We start from the raw sequence: 26,569 nt of genomic DNA on the forward strand, positions 1-26,569 counted from the left end.
TTCATAAAATACTTACATTAGACCTGTTTCCTCCCTGTGGAACAGGATTGATTATGTACATGTTGTCTCCAGAATTGGTAGAATCTAGAAAAATAAACACAATTGAATAAGGAAATGTACTGAAATAAATGTGAAAAAGTAATGAAAAAAAGAAAACTCACAGTGCAGCATTCATTTGCAAGCTTTGAACAGCAACATTATCTACTGTATACTATTTCCTGATCTTGAATCCAGGTGATGGCACCCTTTACCTGCAATAATTTAGGATCTCTTTTTGTCTGATAGGTATACTAATATTATGCCTAACTCTATATAAGCCCTCGATTAGGGAAGAATAAATAAAACAAATCTGTTAGCATTTCAGTTTCTGGTTAACCTATAATTTATTCTCATTGGAATCTATGATACTGGTAATAATGTTAACAAAACTAAACATCCTGAAAAAAACATACTATATCCACAAAAAAACCACATTATTTCAAAACATTATGACCCAAGAAATAATAAATGAAACACCTTAAGTGCTGAATAAAAATGATGGTAAGCAATGAAAATTTCCTACATAACTTCTCTTGATGTGAGCAAACATTTGCGAAAGAGCAGTCTGTAACAAAAACAGTTTAGAGTTTAGATAAATCATATCTTATGTGATGAATGCTACAACTGCAATTTCCTACTGATGATTCATGTTTTAAAGCCTAAGAATGTTTTTCAAACAATCCGCATGATGAAGGCCATGGGTGTTGAATCTGGAGCATCTAGCCTACTAATTTTGCTTTGTGTGCAAAAAAATATGCTCTATTGTATATTTGTGTGCTGGCTAAGGCACAAACATTTGCCCGTGACATCTACTGGTCATGTATGATAAAGGTATGGCTATGTGACCTATGATGGCCTACCTTATGACTGAAACTGTCAAAACAGGCTCCAACTCCAGCACCAATATATTAAAATAAACAGGTTCAGAGAATTAATTATTGAAAGCTTTTATATTACATATTCTGAATATCTATTTATACCAGAAGCAAGTACAAGTATGTATAGATTTATAGATTTCTGCAACCAAATACATCTTTTACATCTTGCCTGAAGAAGGGGCCTGAGTTGCCTCGAAAGCTTGCATATTGTAATCTTTTTAGTTAGCCAATAAAAGGTGTCATTTTGCTTGACTTTTCACTGCAACCAAATATTAATGTATATATTTTTTTGGCTCTAAATTACCAAATCACTGCACTTATACTGGGTTAGATCTGTGTGTGCCTATAAACTAATCTTGATATCTTCAAATTAGGGATGGGTGGTACCACTATTTTTGAAATTGATGTCGATATTTTATGTGTCAGAATTCTAATACCGATACTGAGTATTTTTGAAAGAGCATAGGAATTTGTTTTCGACTAATGATAGTGTTTTAGAATGGTAATATTAATGGGTCAATCTGTATTTAAATTTACTAATATTACGACACGGTATCAAGGTCACCATAGCAAATTTATTACAAAAATATATTAATAGAATGAACATGTCAGGTTAATTTCTAACCCGCTTGTCTCCAGACCAGGGCTGCAGTGAAGTGCCAGGGCCTATCCCAGCCACCATAGGGCATAAGGCAGGAGCAAACCCTGGACAGTGGTCCCAGCCATTGCAGGGCGAACACACCAGAAACATGCTACGGTCAATTTAGCTTTGCTAGTTCACCTAACCTGCATGTCTTTGGACTGTGGGAGGAAATTTACGCAGACACAGGGAGAACATGCAAACTCCACGCAGGGAGGATCCAGGTTGTGAACCTCTGTCACCTTACTACAAGGTCGCAGAATTACCGTCCAGAATGAACATTCAAATGTAATAATGATAATATAAACCTCTATGTTTTCATAACAATTTGGTTATTTGTTTAATACATGTAAAACTGCCAATCACTTCATGAAAATACATAAACTGATCCCCTTAGAACACTAAGATTTACTACAAAAAAAAAAAAAAAGTTCTCATATTTGGATTTTCTATTATATTCTGCCCTTCTCTTTTATCAAGAAAGATTTGGTCATATTAGGTTTACATTACTTAAGTTTCCATCCATCCATCCATTTTCCAACCCGCTGAATCTGAACACAGGGTGACGGGGGTCTGCTGGAGCCAATCCCAGCCAACACAGGGCACAAGGCAGGAACCAATCCTGGGCAGGGTGCCAACCCACCGCATTACTTAAGTTTCAAATTTGTATTTTGAAAAAATAACATTGACCTTTTTTACGCTTTATCCTATTTTGTCTCTGTGGGTGCAAGGCAGGAATAATCTCTGGACAAGGTAATTTAACATTGTCAATCTACCAAATCTGCATGAATTTGGACTGTAGGAGGAGGCAGGAGCACAAAAAAGGTAGATTTTTTTTTTATTACACTAGATGCTGTTACAAATGCAATTAAAGAACTTTTAAATCCATTGTGGCGGACCGCCGGGGCCCTTACCTGGCCAGGATGCCTCGATCATGGAAGGACCAGGGGAGAGAGCTTACTGGACCTTACAGGGGAGAGAGCTTACTGGACCTTTCCTAAGCCCAATTCAGAAGCATTTCCATCACACCCGAAAGTGCTGCCAGAGGAAGCTTGTCCAACACCTGGGATCCTTCCAGGTGCCCTATAAAAGTAGCCAGCCACCACTACTAAAGGAGCCAGAGTCGCGAGGAGGTGGACAAAGCTTGTCGGGAGAGGAATGAGGCTTTTGTGTTGGACTGTGCATTTGGTGCTTTGTGTTCTGTGATGTGGGAAGCAGAGAATAGTGTATATAATAAATGTGTGCTGTGTGGCAAACTCATGTCTCTGCCCGTCTGTGTCGGGCTGGGGCAGCTGTACACGCCCTGGGTTTCCACACCACTAAACTTGAAAAATAATTAATATTTTTATTAACATTTACTTGTGCACTTATTTTTTGGAAATGAAAAACTACTTTCATTGAAAACTTTCATCTTCAGATTAGGCATACCTAGTAAGTATTTTGCATAGTGTTAAGACTATTTAACATTCTTATTTATGTATATAGGTTAAACTGTACCCTTCTTTTAAATCTGGAGAAAAAAGAAAATGGACAGAATCTGTGGCAAAATGCTCTAACAATTATGCTTTACACTATTCCATCCATCCATCCATCCTCTTCTGCTTATCCGAGGTCGGGTCGCGGGGGTAGCAGCTTAAGCAGAGAAGCCCAGACTTCCCTCTCCCTGGCCACTTCTTCCAGCTCTTCCGGGAGAATCCCAAGGCATTCCCAGGCCAGCCGGGAGACATAGTCCCTCCAGCGTGTCCTGGGTCTTCCCCGGGGCCTCCTCCCGGTTGGACGTGCCCAGAACACCTCACCAGGGAGGCGTCCAGGAGGCATCCTGATCAGATGCCCGAGCCACCTCATCTGACTCCTCTCGATGCGGAGGAGCAGCGGCTCTACTCTGAGCCCCTCCCGGATGACTGAGCTCCTCACCCTATCTTTAAGGGAAAGCCCAGACACCCTGCGAAGGAAACTCATTTCAGCCGCTTGTATTTGGGATCTCGTTCTTTCGGTCACTACCCATAGCTCATGACCATAGGTGAGGGTAGGAACGTAGATCGACTGGTAAATTGAGAGCTTTGCCTTACGGCTCAGCTCTTTTTTCACCACGACAGACCAATGCAGAGCCTGCATCACTGCGGATGCCGCACCGATCCGCCTGTCAATCTCATGATCCATTCTTCCCTCACTCGTGAACAAGACCCCAAGATACTTAAACTCCTCCACTTGGGGCAGGATCTCTCCCCCAACCCTGAGAGGGCACTCCACCCTTTTCCAGCTGAGGACCATGCTCTCGGATTTGGAGGTGCTGATTCTCATCCCAGCTGCTTCACACTCAGCTGCGAACCGCTCCAGAGAGAGCTGAAGATCACGGCCTGATGAAGCAAACAGGACAACATCATCTGCAAAAAGCAGATGGAGGCTTTACACTATTATGTGTCCTATTATGCTAATAATGGGCTTTACATTTCATAAGTATTTAATGAGTGGTAAATGGCAAAATGCTAAGCTAAACTAAAAAGTCTTCAGTAAACCACCATCTACATAACCCTGCTAGCAGCAGCTACCTGCATAACATCTTGTGCCTCTTTGCAAACTCTCCTGCAATGTTCCCTTTCTGGCACTGACTGTAACTAAATCACTGTGCTTCAGGATTGCATCTCTATGATTTTTTTACAAACGCCTTTCTGTTGGTCAGCATGCGTGTTTTTAAAATGGGCTACTTGTTTTGCCACAGTACTGCTCCTTCTTCTCACAAATATTGCATCAGTCAGCTGTATTCTTATTTATCTGTAAAAAGTAGAAGCATACAACGCTACGCTTTCAGTCTACCATTGTCGTATAACAGTCTGCACTTGTGAAAGGGGCGTGGGTTTATGGGATCATCAGAGAGACGTGAGAGTGGAAAGTGTATTAGTACATTAAATGCCTTTGCAAGAACCTTTCTGCCGGATCTTACACAAAAAAATACTAATCCATATTTTTTAATGGTACTTGATACACCAAATGAGTGTAGTTTGAGTACTGAAGTATTGATTGCTGTGGTATCGATCTGCCCATCCCTACTTAAGATATGGAAAGAAACTGGCGTAACCAGAGAAAAACCAGGAGAAAACATAAAAATTTCACACAGACAGTAACTGAGCCTAGGATTTAAATATAGCACCAACTAATCACATTTTTTAAAATACATTACTACTATAATAAACCTTTTAAAGATATCAACAGACAAGAAATTAAAACTGGTAGCAAAATCTAAGTACCTACTATACGTTTAAGTGAAAACTTTTTATACATTAAATCTAACATTTGTATTTTTCTTCTTTTTAATTTGCATTTATAACCAACACTTGGAGGTATTCACACCTCAATCTCTCAAAAAAGTATGTAGGATCTTTTTATTATTACATAATGTTCATAAAAAATGCCATAGTATATTCGCTGGTTAGAAACACAACAATGCTGTCTAATAACTCAAGGACAGTGGATCTGGATGTGTGAGTGTGCCCTAAAAGGCACTGTTGTCCTATTCATGACTAGAGCTTGCATTGTAACCCAATAGAGGTTCGGTCCTCTATTATTTACATAGGCTTTATGTAAACTTATACTAATAAATATTTACAGATATATACAACCAATCATGATGTTTGTTTGTCCTGAAATCAAAATGTCCCTGGCTAACAATGTGGGTGAGTGTGACCAGGACCAATGTCTGTCTTAATATGCTCCAGCTTCCTAAGACCCTAAATTTGAATTAGCTGTTTACCAAATTCATGGATTTATACATGGATTCTGCCTAAAGGCAAATATAAACATTATAATAACTTCAATTGAAACGAACAAAGCATACAAGCACAAGGACAGCATGGAGAAAAACAAAACAAGTATTCATAGCTCATTTGTGAAGATATGAGTATGATAACCACAGAGTTTAGAAACATAAGTAAATGGCTGAGCAAAACTATACATGGATTAGTAGTGAGAGGGTGGAGCACAAAAAATTAGCTTAGGGATAGCACCAGATTATTAAGAGTTTTATTAATTTCACCGTACACTTTAAAAGTTGTTTTGTTATTTTATCCATCCATCCATTATCCAACCTGCTATATCCTAACTACAGGGTCACTGGTGTCTGCCGGAGCCAATCCCAGCCAACACAGGGCGCAAGGCAGGAAACAAACCCCAGGCAGGGCGCCAGCCCACTGCAGAGTGCACACACACACCAAGCATACACTAGGGCCAATTTAGAATCGCCAATCCACCTAACCTGCATGTCTTTGGACTGTGGGAGGAAACCAGAGCACCCGGAGGGAACCCGGGACACGGGGAGAACATGCAAACTCCACACAGGGAGGACCCGGGAGGCGTACCCAGGTCTCCTTACTGCGAGACAGCAGCGTTACCCACTGTGCCACCGTGTCGCCCTGTTATTTTATTATTTTAGAAAATGGTCATCCAATTTAATAATGGTGCTCACTATTTTAAATTCTATGCTAAAAAATGGTTTCCATCAGCAGCAGTGCAAAGTTACATGCGCTGTAACATGTTCATGAAACAGACAAGATCTGTCTGTCTGTTGTGACAATTGCTGTATACATTTATGAGGACTTAATTCACAGAACCAGTGGCATGCGACTTTTTCACTATTTGCTGAATTGTGAATTTTGCAGGAACACTCACAATGGGGTTCTTTGACCCATCATACCCCATTAGGGAGTGAACTCCTGGGGTTGTTGTGGCATGCACAACTACTTCAAGGCCTGCTTATTACTTGTGCTGAAGATACTCTGGTGTAGTTTCCTGGTCCACAAATGAGAGTTTTTCAGGTCTAGAAAAGTGGGAGGAACCTAAAAACCTCTGCATCTTGAAAAACTAGACATCAAGATGCATCGAATGATACCCTGCATGTAGCGGTTTTCTTGTACAGGTGAGTCTTACAAACACAATATTGAGGTTACCAAAGAGGACTGTTTCACTTATGTTAGGTAGATTGCCCAGAGGGGACTGGGCAGTCTCTTGGTCTGGAATCCCTACAGATTTTATTTTTTTCTCCAGCCGTCTGGAGTTTTTTTTGTTTTTTCTGTCCACCCTGGCCATCGGACCTTACTTATTCTATGTTAATTAATGTTGACTTATTTTTATTTTTTACTGTGTCTTCTATTTTTCTATTCTCTATTTTGTAAAGCACTTTGAGCTACATTTTTTTTTGTATGAAAATGTGCTATATAAATAAATGTTGTTGTTGTTGTTACAAGTTTTAAGGTGTGGACAATACAACAACAATTCATTTAGTGAGAGTATGAAAAACTGTACTGTGTTTTTAATAGTTTTATTTTAAACAGAACGAAAAATCTGCTTATTTTTTACAAAGCTTACAACAGATGTTAAAGTTACAAAATTACTTTTATTAATAAAACATCTCTGGATTTTTGACTGAAAAATTATATTAAGATAATGGTAACTTAATAAAGGTATTTCTGTTGGTATAAATGTCCTATTAGTAAAAGAACTTTTAAATTCATCTAAGACAGTCTTAAGCCAAAGTCATAAAAACAAAGTATATTTTGTAATAGCCTGGCAGAACAGAATTTCTGCTAGAAAACAAAAGGGCCATACCAACCAAGAAACAACTACACTCTTTCAAAAGAAAAGAGCAATATTCAAAATGCTCAGGAAAAATTTCTCAAGGTGTCATTCATCGAAAACATACATAAAATTGTGACTGATGAAACAGAATGCTGATTACACAAAAGACAACTGTCCTAAATTAAAATAAAACCATCCACTAAAAGCTGAAAGCACACTAAAGCTTGACTTGGAAAAAAACAGACTTGCATCATTTCACCTTTAAAACCATCAGGAAAAAAAAATATATAGGCCAAGTAATTCAGCTGACTGGGCTTTTTTGGGTGAACTGCTCAGCTTGAGGTAAATGTTTATTTACTGCTGAGCCATGCAGGATATGTTTGTTGGAATCGATCTGGATGGGATTTTTTTCTCTAAAATTCTCTAAAGGATCTGTAGCAATAACTCAGGGAATCACAATGAAAGTCAGCGCCTTCCCAGTTACTTAACAGGGCTAGAGCCCACAGATGGTGTGTTTGCTCAGCCCCACTTTACCCAAAACAGGTAGCAAGTTACTCTGCTCCATGCAGACTCTGCCTGACTTTCTAAAATGGATTACTTAAATCATAAAAGAATTTTTATAGCATTATTGAGACAATGCCAGCAATTCAACGAAACTCCTGAGTGACCCGATGAGAGAGCATTAAGACTTAATAATGGCAGGACCTGCAGTGCAAGAGAAGTTTTAAGTCTTCCTTGAATTTATTCTCCCATCAGATTAGTACCTTTCACAGTTAAGGAAATGCTGGTCATCAACATATTAATTGATTGGTTAAAAAACTTAAATTTATACATTTCATAAACTTTAAAGCCAGCGTTCTCTTAATTACTTGACTAATTAATAAGTTAATTTTGGTTTACTTTTATTCCAAGTTATGAACACAGAATTATTTTCTTTTAGACAGACAGAGGCTTTTTAATAGCAACATCGCAAATGCTTGTGTTATACAATTAAAAGGAAACTGATAGGAAAACAAGTATTAATGAGAATGGGCAACTCAGTCTAACAGTCCATGGAAATTTCTATTCACCTTATGTTTAAAAAAAAAAAAAAATTAGCAAATATATTTGTGGTGAGCCAAGTCTGTCAGCTTCTACCAATTAATCAATGGATAGCAGATGTAGGGATGGACTAGTAGACAAAACATCATTGTTTGAAATCCAACACTATATTGAGCCTGGCATTCACAAAATACAGTCTATTAAAACTGGAAAACTGGAGCACTTCTAATTGTTATACATTATACATTATACATTGTTGTATTCTTTAAAAACTGTCTTAGAATGCTAGCCACAGTGAAAGTTGACACAAAACATAGAGGAAAAACACAATAGATGATGGTACAGCTTCTCAAGCTTACTATATTGCAGTGCTCTCAACATTTCTAGAATGAAAAGCGGAAGTACAATTAAGTTAGTATTATTTACTGAAAAGATAAAAGGGTAAAGAAAAGAGAGCAGTGGCAAATGCAGTAGATAGCAAATTATATATATATATATATATATATATATATATATATATATATATATATATAGTATATATATATATATATATAATGTTAAAATGTGTGGTCTGTAGCATTTGAGGTGAAATAAAAGAAAGTATACTGAAAACCTGTGAAATGCCAACTCTCAAGCTCAGCTCAAGAATAGTTATAGAGTAGCACAAAATGTCTTACCACCCCCCACACTCATAAACACAAAAATAAAAGAAAGGATTTCAAGAAAGCATCCATATAGAATCATGGAATTCAGACCCCTTCTAGAGCTAGAGAAGGAAAAACTGGGTAATTAGTGGCCAGGTACCAAAGAGTATACAATTGTCCATTAGTGATGCTATAATGACATGAAATAACAATAAGAAATCTGCAAACACAATTTAGATTGGTGCAGCACAACCTATACAAGACAGGTTTTCATTCTGTAAAAACTGGAAGGTAAAACATTCGTAAAAGCTGCACCATACTGTACATGTGAAAAGATTTGTTATCTTTATGGCAACCATGCCACCAAATTGTCTATATCAGGTAATCCGTGACTCTAAATATTAGGCTCAGTACTCTGGGCTGTAGGAACCCGTCATGGGAAAGCAGGAATTCAAAGGATTTTCTGCCATAATCCACTCTTCTAGCAGACTGACTGCTCCAGGACTGATTTCGCGTGCAAATAAAAGTCGCCCCCAGAATATGACAGCATAAGCATACCATCCTGGAGTTTTAGTGCACTCTGCTGATAATTACCTTTTACACTTTAGTTCCAAAAGCACTTCAGCATGGCAGCCAAATTTTAAATATACCATTTGCTTTGTTGACTTCAAAAGTTTGTACAAAAGCAACCTACAGCACATGAAACGTTTAGGCTGGCTTTTATTCTAGTCACAGGAACGAAACTGCTTTACCACCAAAAATTTTTTAAATAACAGCTTTTTTGTGTGGATGGTTTCAGTTTTACAAATGAAAACTAATAAGATTGTGAAACTGATGTGATTTAAAACAAAAAGGGTGGAATTATTTGGAGATTCTAAAAATGGTTGATAAATAGTTTAGGGACCAAACTCCGGCCAAAGTTAGCAGTGCCTGTAATGTTTGTAATTATGTAAAATACATTATATCCACCTGTGTCTGATTATTGAAATATATTATTGTATCTTGTTTCTGTTTATTGAAATTCTAAATGACATGCAAACAGCTGAAACCAGCTGGTGTTAAATTTTGAATGTTAAGTCACAGGAAAACATGTATACACACTAAAGTGCACTGTTTCTGTCTCTCTTAGAATGGGGCAATTAGTTATTATAGGCAAATATCGGTAATTCTTATGCTATTATGTATTATGATACTTAAACCACATGCCATCTTAAATTACAATGGAGAATATTAGATAAGCAGGGAAAAATAAAGTTATGCTTTCCATAATGTTTGGACTGAACATAATAAATTGTGGCCCTATTAAAAGCCAGAGATGCCTATACTGAGACATTAGCTACTGCTGAGCTGATCAGATCATCTTTCTTGGATTCCTCTTTTAAGAGTAAATTCTAACATTTGATTATTTTGTTTATGGACTTTTGCCCTTGGTTTCTGATATTAATCATTCAGTTTTGTGTTTTGTTTATTTTGTAATCTTGTAGACTATTTTTAAAACCTTTTATTAAGAATATTCTTTTAGATCAACCTTCATATTGTTTTCAAACATTTACCCATCTACAGCAGAGACAGACTCCTTTACAAGTCTAAATGGATTTGGCCTGCTGTGCCCAAGTCTCCATCTGCACTCAACATGTTACAAACAGCAAAACTTTCTTACTTTATCAAAAACAGCTCCACTGCTGTTATACAAACTTGCAATTGCTAAATCGACATTCAGCACTCCTCTCACATGCTTTCTACAAACAAAGGTTGCATTCATCATCTGTAGACTACCCTTGGCACCTCTACATGTTTTATGCACCCACTTCATACAAACCTTGCATTGGATTGAATTTCACCCATCACCTTTACCAGCTATGCACCCACCTCATCCATACTTCCTGTCTCCAAACATATCCTCGGTCTGTCCTACATTTAAATGAAGGTATCTTGCTTCTTAATTAGGCTTCCATTTCACTTCTTTCACTCTCTATTCTGCTTCACCTTTTTACCATTTGAGATCAATATATGAGAGCTTTCATTTTTCATGAACTTCTCTGGTTACATGAAACCAAACTACATTTCACAAACTTAAACTTGATCTCTGGCTCTTTTCTCTAGCATTCTCTCAAGTCATTTTAATTACCTATATCAAAATCTTGAACCCAAACTTCAATTAATCACCCTTTCCTTTGTAGAGAATTATGAGCAGTTATTTCCCAGTCTTCAGGAATTTTACCTTTACACACAATCACGTTGCATATGTCTATTAAACACTGAACTTGATGACCTTCTACTTCTCTCAAAATTTCCTCGGGCCTATCACTATCTAATCAATTTCCCTCATCCACCACTTACTCCATATACTTCTTCCAGGTATTGTTGATCCATTATTATCAGTCATGATTCTTCTTTCAGGATTTTTCAGGCTCTTCAAACCCACTATATTCCATCTTTTATTTTCCATGTTCTTCATGATCACATTTCTCCTCATTTTGCAAGTTACTTGCAAATTCCTGTCTCTTAGGTTCAGATGAGGCTGGGATTACAAGTTTTTTTCATAGGCTTTGGTAATTCTAGTGTTAATTATTTCTATGACCATTGCCACAATGTAATTCCACATTACCGGTGCCCAAATTGCTGTTGTTGGTCCACCGATGTTGTACACTTGGGCATTCACTTTGAGTTCCTGCACCTCATAGTTTAAAAATTAAGCACTGACTGTTGGAAAGATGACATCTCACATCACGTGATGGCATTGGAGCACTACTGCCAACAACAAAGAATCACAAACTGACAGCATCATAGCAAGAAAAGCAAAATAAAAAGGCATCAAAAATGTAAACAAATTATATTAAAATTATTAACAAGTCAAGTCAAGTTCAAGTTGGGGAGCATGCACTGGTACAGTGCGTTGCCGCACCCACTACACAATGAAACAACTTGGGATCCCAGTTTGAAACCCCCCAAGCAGACACGCGGTGCAGTCCCACCCTCCAGAAATGACCCTCTATCTGCCGCAGCTAGGTGTTACGTGGGCGACCCCTTGTTTTGGTCCATCCACTCAAGTCCCCAACAATGAGGATCTTACAAGCCGGATCACCCTCGGGGAAACGCGCCACATGGCCATAGTGCTGTAACTGATGCTCCCTCACAATGCAGATAATGTGCATCATTTAGGACTCCATGAGCAACCGCTCATTCGACACAAAGTCAAACCAACGGTACCCAAGGATTTTCCGGAGAGACACAGTACTAAAGGAGTCCAGTCTTCGTCTCTGGTCACTGGATAGCGCCCATGTCTCGCAACCATATAGTAAGATCGGCAGTCGTTCCCAAATCTGAAAGTTCCAGAGACAAAATGCGTGCAACCTCATTAGAAACAGGCTGGTCTTGGAGTCTAGCCAAGTCCAGGCTCATTTTCCTAGTAGGTAGTAACCTACTGGACCTAAGCTGGATCCTAAGAGTAGCATCAACAAGTCTGTGGTCAGAATTCACAAACTGGGCACTTCTGTAGATCCTGCAGTTTTGCAAGAGTCTGCAGCGTCTGCCCACGAGGATGTGATCGATCTCCTTCACCGCACCACCAGTAATTATTAACAGTATGAAAATAAAGAAAAAAAGTGACTCTGGCCCGAACATTTGTGCATGGATTAAATTACTATATACTAACCCAGAAGCTTCAGTTTGCATCAACAACATTTGCTCAGACTACTTTAAACTAGAACGTGGCACTAGACAAGGATGCCCCTTGTCACCACTGCTGTTTGCGATTGCCATTGAACCACTGGCAATACATTGTCGAAATACTGATCAGATAAAGGGGATTATCAGAGAAGGACTGGAACAGAAAATCTCCTTATATGCAGATGACATGGTACTGTATATATCGGACCCAGAAAATTCTGTGCCTGCAGTCTTAGCAGCACTCACAGAATTTCAAAAGATCTCTGGTCTCAGAATTAATCTGAATAAAAGTGTACTCTTTCCAGTGAATTCTCAAGCATATAATATTAGATTAGACACCCTACCTTTTATCATTGCAGAACAGTTTAAATACCTCGGGGTAAACATCACAAGTAAACATAAAGCTCTTTATCAACAAAATTTCGCAGTCTGCATGGAAAAAATTAAACAAGACTTGCATAGATGGTCAACCCTTCATCTCACACTAGCTGGAAGAATTAACACTGTTAAGATGAATATTCTTCCTAAGCTCCTTTTTTTATTTCAAAACATCCCAATATACATTAATAAATTATTCTTTAAGCAATTAGATTCAACAATAACCTCATTTATTTGGAATTCAAAACATCCACGCATCAAAAGAGCGACCCTACAAAGACAAAAGGCAGAAGGTGGCATGGCTCTACCTAACTTCCAGTTTTATTACTGGGCAGCAAATATACAGGCGATAAGAACCTGGACACAAATAGAAGAACATACACAGGCTTGGACCGCAATAGAAGTAAAATCTTGCAGTACTTCTTTGTATTCCTTGCTCTGTGCTCCAATAAACACACGTTATCGGCAATACACTAATAACCCAATTGTGCTCCACTCACTTAGAATTTGGAACCAATGTAGAAAGCATTTTAAGACGGAGAAGCTTCTATCTGTGGCACCTCTGCAAGAGAACCACCTCTTTCAACCTTCACAAACATATGCAGTTTTTAATATCTGGAAAAATTTTGAATTAACTTGCTTAGAGATCTTTATATAGACAACGTCTTTGCATCCTATGAAAAATTACATTCCAAATTTAACATTCCAGCTACACATTTCTTTCACTATCTTCAAATCAGGAACTTTGTTAAACAGAACCTTCCAGATTTTCCTCATCTTGCACCCTCAACCATGCTGGAAAAATTATTGCTCAATTTCAAGGAGTTAGACTCCATCTCTACAATATATAAAATCATTTTACAATCCCTTCCTTTCAAAGATCCAAGAGGACACTGGGAAAAAGATCTCTCAATTAATATATCAGAAAAGGAGTGGAAAGTAGCAATGCAGAGAATTCACTCAAGCTCCATATGCGCAAAGCATACAATTATACAACTCAAAATTATATATCGAGCACATCTGTCTCGACTAAAACTCTCCAAAATGTTTCCAGGACATGATCCAACCTGCGAACGCTGCAACCAAGTCCCAGCCTCAACAGGTCACATGTTCTGGGCCTGCACCAAATTAACATTATTCTGGACAAAAATTTTTAATTACCTGTCAGACAGCCTTGGACTCACAATCCCTCCTAACCCATTAACAGCTGTGTTTGGGGTTCTTCCAGAGGGGTTTAAAGTGGAGAAAGACCAACAATTTGTGATTGCATTCACTACACTGTTGGCAAACAGACTCATTCTGATAAACTGGAAGAATCCAAACTCTCCTCTTTTAAGTCAGTGGGAAACCGATGTGTTATATTATTTGAAATTGGAAAAAATCAAATACTCAGTTAGAGGATCTGTACAGACCTTTGTCAAAACATGGCAGGATCTAATCAGCAATATTTTAAAATAAGTTCATAAAGCACAGAGAATTTTTTTTTTAAATTAGGTATGTTTACAAGCCTTAAATGTAACGTTATTTGGCTTGCTCTCTCTCTCAGGGGTGGGGATCGATCTGTTCTTAACTCAATTTTTCTTTTTGTAAAATCTTGATTGCTTTGTATTTATTGTAATAAGATTAATAAAAAAAAAAAAAGTGACTCAAAACTGGTTCATAACAATTACTAAATATAATATCTTGGGCTTACTGGAACTACTTTAGCATGTATTAACATGTCATGAAATATTGATGAGGGCAGCATGTTAGCATAGCAAATAGTGCTCCTTGGGTTTCAGTTTGATTTTTAGCTGGCTTACCTTCAAACTGTGCATGTTCTCTCATAGTTTTCTGCAATTTCCTACAGGGAATTTTGTCATGCAACAGTCCACAAACATGATGTTAGACTGATTGAAAAATAGAAACTGGTCCATTGTGAGCAAGTGAGAGTGAAGTCCACAATACTTGTTACAGAGTGGTTAATTCCTGGAGCTCACAGTTGATGGGATAGGCTGCAATTTGAAAAACCACTGCCAGTGAAACACGTGTAAGAAACTGGATGATAGATGTTGTTTTATTCATGTAGAATGTGCTGTTTTCTGAGAGTCACATTATGGTGCCTAGTTGGAAACAAGCAGTGCATATCAATTACTGTATGCTCCCATGTAGGCAAATCTCTCCCAGGCTTCTCCACTGGATTAACTTTTAAAGTTATTGTATGTTATTAGACAAGTTCCTTGCATATACATTTGTAGATTTTTGCTAACTCGGGCAAAGAAAGTCTTGGTCTATTGTGCTCAAAAGTCTACATTTCATACTGTCTGAGTCAAAATGTCTGAAATTACAGGTAGCCTTGACTAAAGCGATCAGGACTGACCCTAAAGGGTCCCTTGAAGGAATAGCAAAGACCATATCCATATGCAGTCATTCTGATGGAAATAATCTCAGAATAAATGCATACTTCCCACTGTTGTAAATGGTGCTCTCTTCATACTGTATATGTAAAGCTTTCTACTTGTTGGTCTTTACATCAGTCGTATGAGCCAGTACCGCTACAAAAAAAGTAAATATGAAATCCATATGATACAGTCAGAACATGTACTTGGAATGCATCAAATAAATTACTAGTCACAGGCCAAGCATTATACAGGGTTTTTCATGAAGATCTCACTTATTATAAAAGCTTATATTTTAATGATACTTTAGACAGAGCAATACATCAAGTGTCATGTATTAACACAGAAGTCAGAAGCTTCCAATCTCAGCAGGGGAATCTGAAAGTTAAATAAAATGGCTACTCTTCAAAAAAAGCACAGCATTTCTTTCAGTTTGTTGTTGCAAACCCTGCAACACTAGTATAGCGGTGACAACAAACAACATTTAAGACTCAGCTACCAAGAATTGTTAATACAGTTCACAAATGTCAATGTGTTATGAGTAACCATGCAAAGCTGTGAATCTAAATGAGCTAATTGCAGCACTTCTACATATGGAATCTCTGTAACACTTTGGAAAAAGAGAATGATGTATTGCCCCTGTTAACTGGTGTTGGATACTTTACTGTTATAAATGAATGTATTTTAGTGGTATAAACAATTATAATTAACTAGCTCTCTATGTAAAAGAAAGACAAACAAGGCAAGAATCACTATGCAATAAAAACCAAACAGAGCAGGGACTAAGTCTTTTGTATTTCTTTATCTACGAAACTCATGAAACTAGGATTTTGTGTAACCAGTCAAAATTCTTTCAGTCAGAAGTACTTGACCCTGGCTCTTGACTTGAATTAAAACCAATAACAAAGTTATCTTTTATCATTAATGAAACCAAAGCTTACATTGTATAAGGAGATCACATGAGATTTGACTGTATTATGCAATCACAATCAAGCATACATTGAGTTTAAGTTTAAAAGTGAATATTCTATAGCTTTGTAAAGTAGATACATGGTGGAAACACCCAACATTTTAAAAGAACTTAACAGTCTGAAGAAACATCAGTCACTTATTGCAAAATATTGTAAACATAAGAATATCATTTTGCGTTCAGAAGGACATACACCTTAGTTCCAACCCTTTCAGATAATGGATTGATACTGATTATTAACTGAAAAATATATATTATTGACCTTCAATATATCTTTGTTTCCCTTTTCAGTAAATTTATATTTACCTTTAACAGATTTATATTTTCATTATTAAAAAATTATGAATTATTGTTATGAATTAACAGTGTAAATTAATTCTTTCTTAAATTCATCTTATGAACCACCTGCACCTAAAGAAACATGCATGTTACATTTCTTGGTAAATACAAATGGGCCCAAGTGTAAAAAACCATTAATGTGTATGTGTTAGTGGGCTTTGAGATAGACTGACACACTGTCGGGGGCCGTTTCTTTACTTGTGCACAATGATCTCCACCAAACCCATCTAGAAAATGCCCCCGAACTGGATTAAGCTGTTTAGAAAATTATATCATTGATATGTTTAGATTGACAAAGGTTCTATAACAAGTCCTAGTATGGTCACTCTTTGTGTGGTGCTTGCATATTCTCTCTGCTTCTTTGTGGTATTTTTTCAAGCCCTCCAAACTTTTTTCCCCACATCCCATGATTTGAGGCAGTGCAATGGTGTGTGCGAGTGTGTTCTATGCTGGACTTCTGTCCAATTTTTGGTTGGCTCTAAATATTTACCAGATGCTGTATGCTTTGTTTTTCTATAACAATAAAACTGGAACAAGCAGGTTTAGTAATCAGCATGCAGGGATGGATGTAGGTGCACCTTCAACCTCACATACAGATTTGTAAAAGATCGTAGAAAACAGGTACATAAAAATCGGAGGGCTCTCAATTATTTACTGTATGCAGTGTGCAGCTGTAAGACTTGCAAAGAAAGCTTTAGCAGAAAATATAAAAAATGAGTCATTGAATCCCATTACTGCCTGTGCTGCATAACGCACCAAAAAGAAAAAATGTGATTCCCGGCATTCATTGTTGTTAATCAATTGACTTCAGACTGCATTTCTACTAATGCTTGCTTTGAAACATTTAAACTGGAATATTTTAACGTACATCACACATAGGAAGTAAAAAAAATGATCTTCTCTAATTAACTATAAATTTTATAAGAGACCTTTTTAACCATAAATAGCATTAAGGCGGTTTAAGAATGTTACATAAATTAGAATAGTGAGACAAAATTCATTTTTTTTATTTTGAACCTTTTTTCATCTTTGGGAGAAAAAGCTAGTTGATGCTGAAGACTAATGATTCAAAATGAGTACCTCCTGACTGTTTACAAAAGACATTTCCACTATATTTCACATTTCCAGTACTGAATAAAGTATAGCATGTCCATATAAATACTATTAACTAAATGCTAAATGTAGAAAAAAAAATTGTAGACACACAGCATTTTGTCTCATTTCTTCTATTTATGTAAAGAGTCACCTCTGTTTTTTAAAGCATTCTGAAATCCAGAAAAAAAGTACCTGCTGGGCTGGGCATTATTGGAGTTCCTGGGGGGCCCCCTCCTCCCGGCGGACCCTGCAAAGCAACAACAGGATGAGTGAGTCAAGCGCAAAGATGAAGACAATGGCAGTTTATGAAATGCTGTGAGAGCAAACAGCCCTGGCAACCTGCTCCTAAAACAAACAGTTATTCTAGGTGCTAGGAGACTTAAGTAAAACAGAGGGAGCAAGTATAAAAAGAAGAGAAAAATATATGGTATTAGAAAACATATAAAAGCTCAAAATGATCAATTTCAAAAGACTATCATAAAGTAAATACTGCACCTTCAGGTCTGTTACAAGTGAAACGTTTAAAACAATTGAGGCACAGCTATCAACACAAAGAGTATGGCACTTGTGCCAATTTTTGTCTGGGATGTCTTCCGTGTACATATCTCTCATCTTCTCTGTAATAGCATGTAAACTCTAATTTTTTTCCCCACAGTTCTTACTCATGCTGTCAAACCAAATGATTTACCTAAATTTCTCTGGTGTGTGCATCTGTTAATATGTCTGCTCTGGGATGGACTTGTGGGTCACTTAGGTCAGGTTCTTGACATGACCCTAAAGCTACCAGGTTAATTGTAGATCACTAATAAAGATATGGGATTGCTGGATACACAACATAGTGCCTGCATAACCAGGAATTTTAAAATGAAATACTTTTACCAAAATCCATATGCACAAATATCTGATTTTATAATATCTGGTGTGTGTGAGTAAACATGTGTATGACTGTTTATTGTTTATCTTCTTTCAATAGCATTCAAAAGTTTTGAATAATCTAAAAAGTCAAGATAGTACTAATGTGCCAAATGGCTATTACAGCTTGAAAACACTACCTTATAATTTATTATTCACATATGACAAAAAAAAAAACATTTTCAATAGCCATCACTCAAGTATTTCAATCATAAACTCTCTTAGCTCATCCCTAATCATTCATGTTTAAATGCTAATTGATTATTAGAGAAACTTATGAAATTAATTATGGTAGTAAAATTGAAATCTGTTATTCTGTTAAATGAAGTACATAAATTAGCTTTCCTTGCAAGATACTTGCATACCTAAAATTCAATTCTGGGCCCTAGCACAGCCAAAATGAAGCAGCATTCTCAAAAAATATGTCAGTATGGTGTTATTTAATGTGACAGATTGTCAAGAAACTGAAGATTTCCTATAAAGGTGTCTGTTACTATATTGAGTCTAGAGGGCAAACTGGATCTCACCAGGATAGGAATAAAAGGGGAAGGGTTAGATATACAACTGTATAAGAGGATAAGAACACCAGAGTGTGTAGATTGAGAAACAAATGCTTTATGGGTCCTCAGTTGGCTGGTTCCTTAAACATACACCAAATGCCAGTGTCATTTGCAACAGATTAAAATGGGCAACTGAACATGAATGGTTGAGTGCTGGGTTATTCCAAACTTTTGCCTATTTTAACCTTCTCTTTTTAATTTGTCAGTTTCAAATATGACTTTTCTTTGAAACTGTCTCTAAAGCCAGCACCCAGCAGACATCTTTTTTTATATGTACGTATATATTTTATTGCTTACTTATTTTTCAAGATTTTTTTCAGAGGTTCATATACGCTCTAACCTCATGAATAAATTATAACTGGTCACATCTGCTTGCAATTGTTACATTTTCGTACCGTAGTGTGGAATTTCCTCTGGAATGTGGACCTTTAGGGTACTTATGTGTGTAAATGTTGTACAGTACAGCTTCAATATGCCACTTTTGCAAGATTTTTGTATTGCTTTAACCTTGTAAACATAAAGTTGGCAATATGTACCTGAATTTAAGATTACATTTTGGTTATGATTAATTTAAGGAAATTTTAAAATTGTTATTAGAGTTCAATAATTATTCTTGGACATTTTAAAATGTCTCCACCATGTTGTTTATACTGATGACACTCACTGCTGATCACAAAGGTTGGACTTAGAATTGTGCAAACTCCATCCATCCATCCATCCTCTTCCGCTTATCCAAGGTCGGGTCGCGGGGGCAGCAGCTTAAGCAGAGAGGCCCAGACTTCCCTCTCCCCGGCCACTTCTTCCAGCTCTTCCGGGAGAATCCCAAGGCGTTCCCAGGCCAGCCGGGAGACATAGTCCCTCCAGCGTGTCCTGGGTCTTCCCCGGGGCCTCCTCCTGGTTGGACGTGCCCGGAACACCTCACCAGGGAGGCGTCCAGGAGGCATCCTGATCAGATGCCCGAGCCACCTCATCTGACTCCTCTCGCGCGGAGGAGCAGCGGCTCTACTCTGAGCCCCTCCCGGATGACTGAGCTTCTCACCTTATCTTTAAGGGAAAGCCCAGACACCCTGCGGAGGAAACTCATTTCAGTGGAGTGTGCAAACTCCACTTCTAAATAGTGAAAGCTAAAAGTCACTTCTGAGATTAGTCTGATATTAGTTTGAAAACCTTAGATTTTTTTCATAATTATTTTACTTTGAGATTTAAAGGTTTGAAGTTTGTCATAGTTTGACTTTTGGCTGTCTCTGATCACATCCCTGACTTATATCAGTTCTAGTTATCACTTCTTTGGCTGTTCTGTTTTTAATTTGACTTCTAGCTTGTTGTACCCATGATTAAAATTTAACAAAACTGAATTAAACTATTTGTTAAAATTGAGGTGTGTAGCTTTAGATTGCCAATTTCTCTTTCTGTGCAAGATTTAGAATATCAATTTAGGAAAGGCACTGCACAATATTATGGGACTGCTACCAGAATACAGCAGAACTACGATGTGTAAGGAGTTACATTTGACTTGTATAATGTTTATTATTAGGGCAAAAGGTTTATTTTTGTTACATCTATTCAATCAACAGTTTGGCAAAACTTTGCAGCAAACACTTTAAATGATATTGCAAAGTCAATGCAAGCTTTAAGAAGGTAATTTTAAGTAAAGACTTATTTTTGCCATTGACATGTAGAGTACTTTATGTGGAATGGGTGGAGAAGAGTGTCAGGATTGATTTGTGACAGACGGGTATCAGCAAGAGTGAAAGGGAACGTCTACAGGACAGTAATAATAATAATACTAATAATAATACATTAGTGACACCAGCTTTGTTATATTTGGTTTGGAGACGGTAGCACTGACCAAAAAGCAGGAGACAGAGTTGGAGGTAGCAGAGTTAAGGATGGTAAGATTTGCATTGGTGTGATGAGAATGGACAGGATTAGAAACAAGTACATTAGAGGGTCGGCTCAGATTGGACGGTTGTCATGAAAGAGGTGAGGTTGCGTTGGTTTGGACATGTGGTGAGGAGAGATGCTGGGTATATTGTGAAAATGATGTTAACAATAGAGCTGCCAGGCAAGAGGAAAAGAAGAAGGCCAAAAATAAAGGTTTATAGATGTGGTGAGTGAGGACATGAAGATGATGGGTGTAACCAAGCAAGGTGCAGAAGACAGGACCATATGAAAGAAGATGATCCGCTGTGGCAACCCCTAACAGGAGCAGCTGAAAGGAGAAGAAGACATGCAGACTACTTTATGAAGTTCAGAGCACTGCTGAATTCTGCTGCTTATATTGCATATCAACAAGTTTACTTTGCAAATTTGTTCTTGACATTAGTGGCCCAGAGCTGCCAAGATAGACTCCAGCACCTGTGACCCTGAACTAGAATAACAGAACTCACTAATGAAAATTAATATTATTTTTTAAAAAAATCACTTTACTGCTCCCTCACACATTAGTCAAATAATCTCAACCATCACTTACTTCATGGCCTGTTCAATACTAGGTGCCTGAAATGGATTAAGTTTTGCGCCATCAGGCATATCATTGGCTATACGCTAAATTATAGCCAGAACTCAACAAACGTACCATTACCTTCTTAACAAATGCCTGAAAACACCACTGCTCTTTTAAAATCACTTTGCTAAATGATTACAAATATGCTTGCTATGATGTAACTGTATTGTGAACAGCTGCTAACTGCTAAACACCACTGGCCATAATCTGTTTGCAATACTGTATTTTTGTCTGCTCTGCTCAGTTCAATAAAGCATAACATAAAAGACACGATTTAAAAGAAAAATTGATGGCACAATTGACTGATTGACTGATAGCAACCCTTAGGCAGAGTCATGTCAAACTTAACATTCAACAAAAGTGAGCACATTATCAATTATATGGGAAATCAACGTATAAATGAAAACACTAAACCTGAAAATTTTTCTTGACACATTTAATTATCCTATTTTTATTGGTGACTACTGAATACTTTATCTGGTTTTCAGTGTACCAGAAACATTTTCTTGAAGTGCATATTGACTTTCATTCAAAGGCGACATGATTATGTGCTTGTTCTACAAAATGACTTGAGTGCTTCTTTCTTGTTATTTGTTCTTAATGTCAGCACAGGCTGCACGCTTATTTTAACTGAATCAGAATAAATGCAGATTAAAGGCAAAAAGAAAACCTTAATTCTGACTGCTAAAAAAAATAAAGCTTTGATGATTCAAGATAGGGAGTTTTCATTTTTAAGTTCTTGTATTTTTACGGGAAATCAATATATAATATTTTTAGAAAAATATACAATGTATTCCAAAATTTTGTGAAAATTGTGTACCCTCTTTATTAATCCTTCTTTCTTTGTAATTATTTGAGATAACCTTTATAGAAATCGAGCAACTTTTCTTGGGGATTTTCTACTGCTGGTATTTAACATTTCTATATAGGAGGGTATTGTGTATATTTCTGTATATATGGAACAATTTCCACTTTAATAGAAATATAAATTAAGCTGACAAGTAAAACAAAAATTGGTTAACTGACCTCACCTAGTCAGATCAAGTCAACTGAAGATTATGAATTGGCCTAGTATGAGTGTGAACATGTGCCTGAATAAACCCTGTGACAGAATGACTCCTCGTCCAGGGTTAATTCCAAACCTGAAGCAAATGGGAAAGGCAGTGGTTCCTGGCAGCCTGAATTGTACAAGTGCATGCAAGAAGATTGTTATATATTTTAAGCATCTGCTGTAAGGTAAAAATGTGGTTAGAAATAGTTTAAATAGAAATAATTTCCTGTAGTCCAGTTTACTGAATAATACAGTAAGATACCGAGGAATACAGATTTCTTGATTCTTGATTAAAATAAAAACAGCTACTATTTCTCAATAAATGTCCTGCTGACACTTCATACGTTTAGGTTAAGCATAACCAATTTCATCTATTGTAGTGTCAAGCTCACTTATTCTAGTTCACAGCCTCAGTGTTAGGAAAAGCAATTGACTAATTACAAAAGCAAAGCATACAACATAGTAGTGAACTTCAGAAAGCTTTTGATATGGACCCACAGCAGTTTAATTTTAAAACTAGAAGCTGTTGGCATTGGAGGTAATGTACACAAAACTAGATCTCAAATTGACAAAGAGTACAGATAAGAGGATTATACTCTGTGTGGGGTGAGGTCATCAGAGGTCTATCTTTGGACTACTCCTGTTTATAACTTATATTATTGACATAGATTCTGTTGTACAGTAGTTAGCAAATATGTGAAATTCCCAGATGCTAAAATTGGAAGATAGCAGATACAGAGGAAGAAGCAAAAATAGTTCTTAAAGACTTGCACAATCTACAAAGTCTACATGTGGGAAAAAGAACATAAATAAATATAAATTTATTTATTTATTACATTTATAAATAATAAGTATAAATAATACATGGGAGACACTAAACGTATAGGAAGTAGCCTCAGAAAGTGATTTAATGGTTTATGTTAACACAAAACCCTAAATGTCTACGCAATGTTCAAAAGAAATTAAAAAATGCAAATAAAATGTTAGGTTATATCATAAAAACTGTTAAGTATAAATCAAGTGAGGTTATCCTTAAACTTTTTAATGCACTAATGTGACCTTATCTGGAGAAATGTGTACAGTTCCTGTCACCGTGCTGCAAAAAAGACATAGCAGCACCTGAAGCTGTGCAGAGGAGATTAACCAGGTGCATCTCAGAATTTTAGGAAATATGCTATTCAGGCTCAAAGAATTAAAACTGTGTAGTCTCAAGCAGAGGAGACTGTGTGGGGAAGTAATCTAGGCCTTAAAATTCTCAAATATTTCAATAAAGTAGATCTAGCCAAATTATTCTGAATGAATTGCAAATCGCATATGCGAAGACAGCAGTGGGAATTAAGAGAAAGTGCATTTAAGGCTGGAGCCCGGAGGCACAACTGTGGGAATCTGGAACAAAGTACATGTAGCTGAAGCAGAAACCTTGACAAATTTTTAAATAGTATCTGGGACGAGATATTCGGACAGCTTAGCTATTAGCTAATCAAACCAACTCGATGGACTAAATTGTCTCTCATTTGTCAAATTTCTTATTTTTTTCAGGTTCAATATAAATATTTAAAGAAAACCTAAACTTTCGCAAAATAAAACTTTAATGGAAATTGTAAAGCATGCTACCAAGAAAGATATGCTAAGATATGCTAGACACACACACACACACTATCTAGTCACTGTGTTAATCAAACTGTTTCTGTAGCTGAAGAAGTCTGAAAGTCTGAATCTGATTGCTGTCAAGGTCTCTCCAAGGAGGACTGCTTAGATTTAGTCATGCTTATAACTGTGATCATATGAACTAGTTATGGCAGTAAGACATTTTATATACTAAGGTAGAGAGCACAAACAGAATATTTTATCACAATTTAGCACCACAGGACAGTACAAAGAAAACTTTCTTATTTCATTACTCCTAGTTGAAACTGAAGAGCCTTGTGTTGCTGGCTTGCTAAGCGTTTCTTTAAACTGTTTTTTTTGTGATTTTTGTGATGACTGTTTCATACTTTCTCAATTAAAAACCCAATATCCCTCTCCAAAGGCAATTTTTCTATAAAATTATTTTAAGTGACAAGTAAAGAAGAGACTGGGGAGAGAAGTCAAAAGAAGTATGAAAAAAGAGAAATAATAAGAAGAAATCAAAATATCAATTACACTTTAATATAAAATTAACTGATTGTTGGTTTTTTAGATATGCAAAAAAGCATCCTGCAGACACCTAAGCCTGTTCATTGCAGCTTGAGTGATGTTTAAAAGTCATCTGGAGGCAAAATAAAAGCAATATATTAATAAGCATGTTACAGAGTGAAAGCCTACTATCACAACATTAATACTGATTTACTGCCAAGAGTCAAATTTCTCAGCAGGTAATATCCACACACGTCTCGTTGCTTTTTGTACTTAGTTATTCATAATTAAAATTTAAAGTAATTTAATGCAACCTTGAGTTGGAATACAACATAAAATTATGTGTGTGTATTATCTGGACTGAAAATACTACATATGTGTACTAAAATTAATATACACAATTGTTCATTTACATATAGTGTTGTAGATATGACTTTCATGGATAATTTATGCATGTAAAATTGTATTCTTAATGACAGCTATCCATTTTTCCAGCTTTCAGGTTTGTGGTAATGTATTTAACCTACTTTAACCAATTTTTTATAGTTACCTACTTTAAATTCCAGAGACTATTCTGGCAACAGTGAGTTTGTTATACTTTATATATATATATATATCTCCAGGCTCCAGAGTAAACTAATTTAGGTGAAGAATAGAGTTGTTCCCTACATTGCCTACAGATTTTAAAGTATGTTGCTATCAGTCAGTGTGCAGGGTTCAAATGGCATTACTGTAGGTAGAAATAAAATTTTATGTTTTTGAAATTCTTAGTTCATGAAACAGTAAAATTCTTAGTTCACATTCAGGAAAAAGTAAGCATAGGTTAAACATTAAAAATTCCTTGGCCAGAAATACACCTCTCTTCAAATGGAAATGAATGCAAACATAGGCAATAAGAGGTAATGTGGTTTATACTTTTTGTCTACATTCCAAAAATGCATACTTCATCAGAATTCCAGGTTTTGCATAATGTAAAAAGGAAACTACAGATGGTTCAAAACGTTGCCATATTCTGTGAAATTATTCTATATAGCTATTACCATATGCAGGCATTTTGATTCCCACTGTACAAAGATGCTGGATTGCTGCCATAAAGGCTTGCACTAATGGCAATACTTGAGGTACCTCTACATGTGGCCAAATACTACTACGAATATGACCTGTTTAATTGGTAATGCCTCATCAACAGTTACCTTAAGCCATGTTTAAATAAATTGCAAAACAATTCCAACATTTATGATTCAAGTAGAACTATTCAGATGCAAGACAGATGACTAATGGTGATTAAAATCTGACTGATTTAGGTACTAGGCTGAGGTCTTACTGTGTCATCAACAGAATTTACAATGATGGCCACTGTATTAAATGTACACATTCTAGAATAATATTTACAATCTGAAATAAAGAAACTTCTCAAGTATTTGAATGGCTTACTTTAATATTGATTTATTATGGTTCTGATCAATTTATCTCTCTCTAAATGTGTAGAACAGATAATCATATCCAAAATTGCAATGGGTTGGCTCACCATCCAGGCTTGGTTCCTACCCTTATGTCTAACCCTGGAGGATAGATACCAGCTTCCTGTAACCCCAAACTGGATAAGTGGGTCTGGAAAGCAGATGAAATATTTAAATATTGTATTTAATGTTTTTAAGTTTTCTTTTTAGAATAGTACATAAAGGTCTGTACATTTTTTAAATATGTCAAGTTGTGTATTTTAAAATTAAATTCAATATTTTAGGACTTTATGTATATCTGTGGGCTCTTTAGGACACCTGCTGCC

The 26,569-nt window shown here is 36.6% G+C and overlaps 1 protein-coding gene across 9 annotated transcripts in view; it reads right to left on the reverse strand.

Moving 5' to 3' along the window:
• Positions 1–26,569, reverse strand: part of ssbp2 (single-stranded DNA binding protein 2) — a 695,743-nt gene that overhangs the window by 39,912 nt on the left and 629,262 nt on the right. For all 9 annotated transcript variants that reach the window (XM_039759281.1, XM_039759275.1, XM_039759279.1 and 6 more), the window contains 2 exons: positions 17,832–17,886; positions 17–84 (listed from right to left, as the gene is read on the reverse strand). In XM_039759281.1, the coding sequence (XP_039615215.1) occupies positions 17–84; positions 17,832–17,886 (123 nt within the window). The remainder of the gene's footprint in view (positions 1–16; positions 85–17,831; positions 17,887–26,569) is intronic.

The sequence above is a fragment of the Polypterus senegalus genome, chromosome 7 (genome assembly GCF_016835505.1).
Source record: "Polypterus senegalus isolate Bchr_013 chromosome 7, ASM1683550v1, whole genome shotgun sequence".
Taxonomy (NCBI): Eukaryota; Metazoa; Chordata; class Cladistia; order Polypteriformes; family Polypteridae; genus Polypterus; species Polypterus senegalus.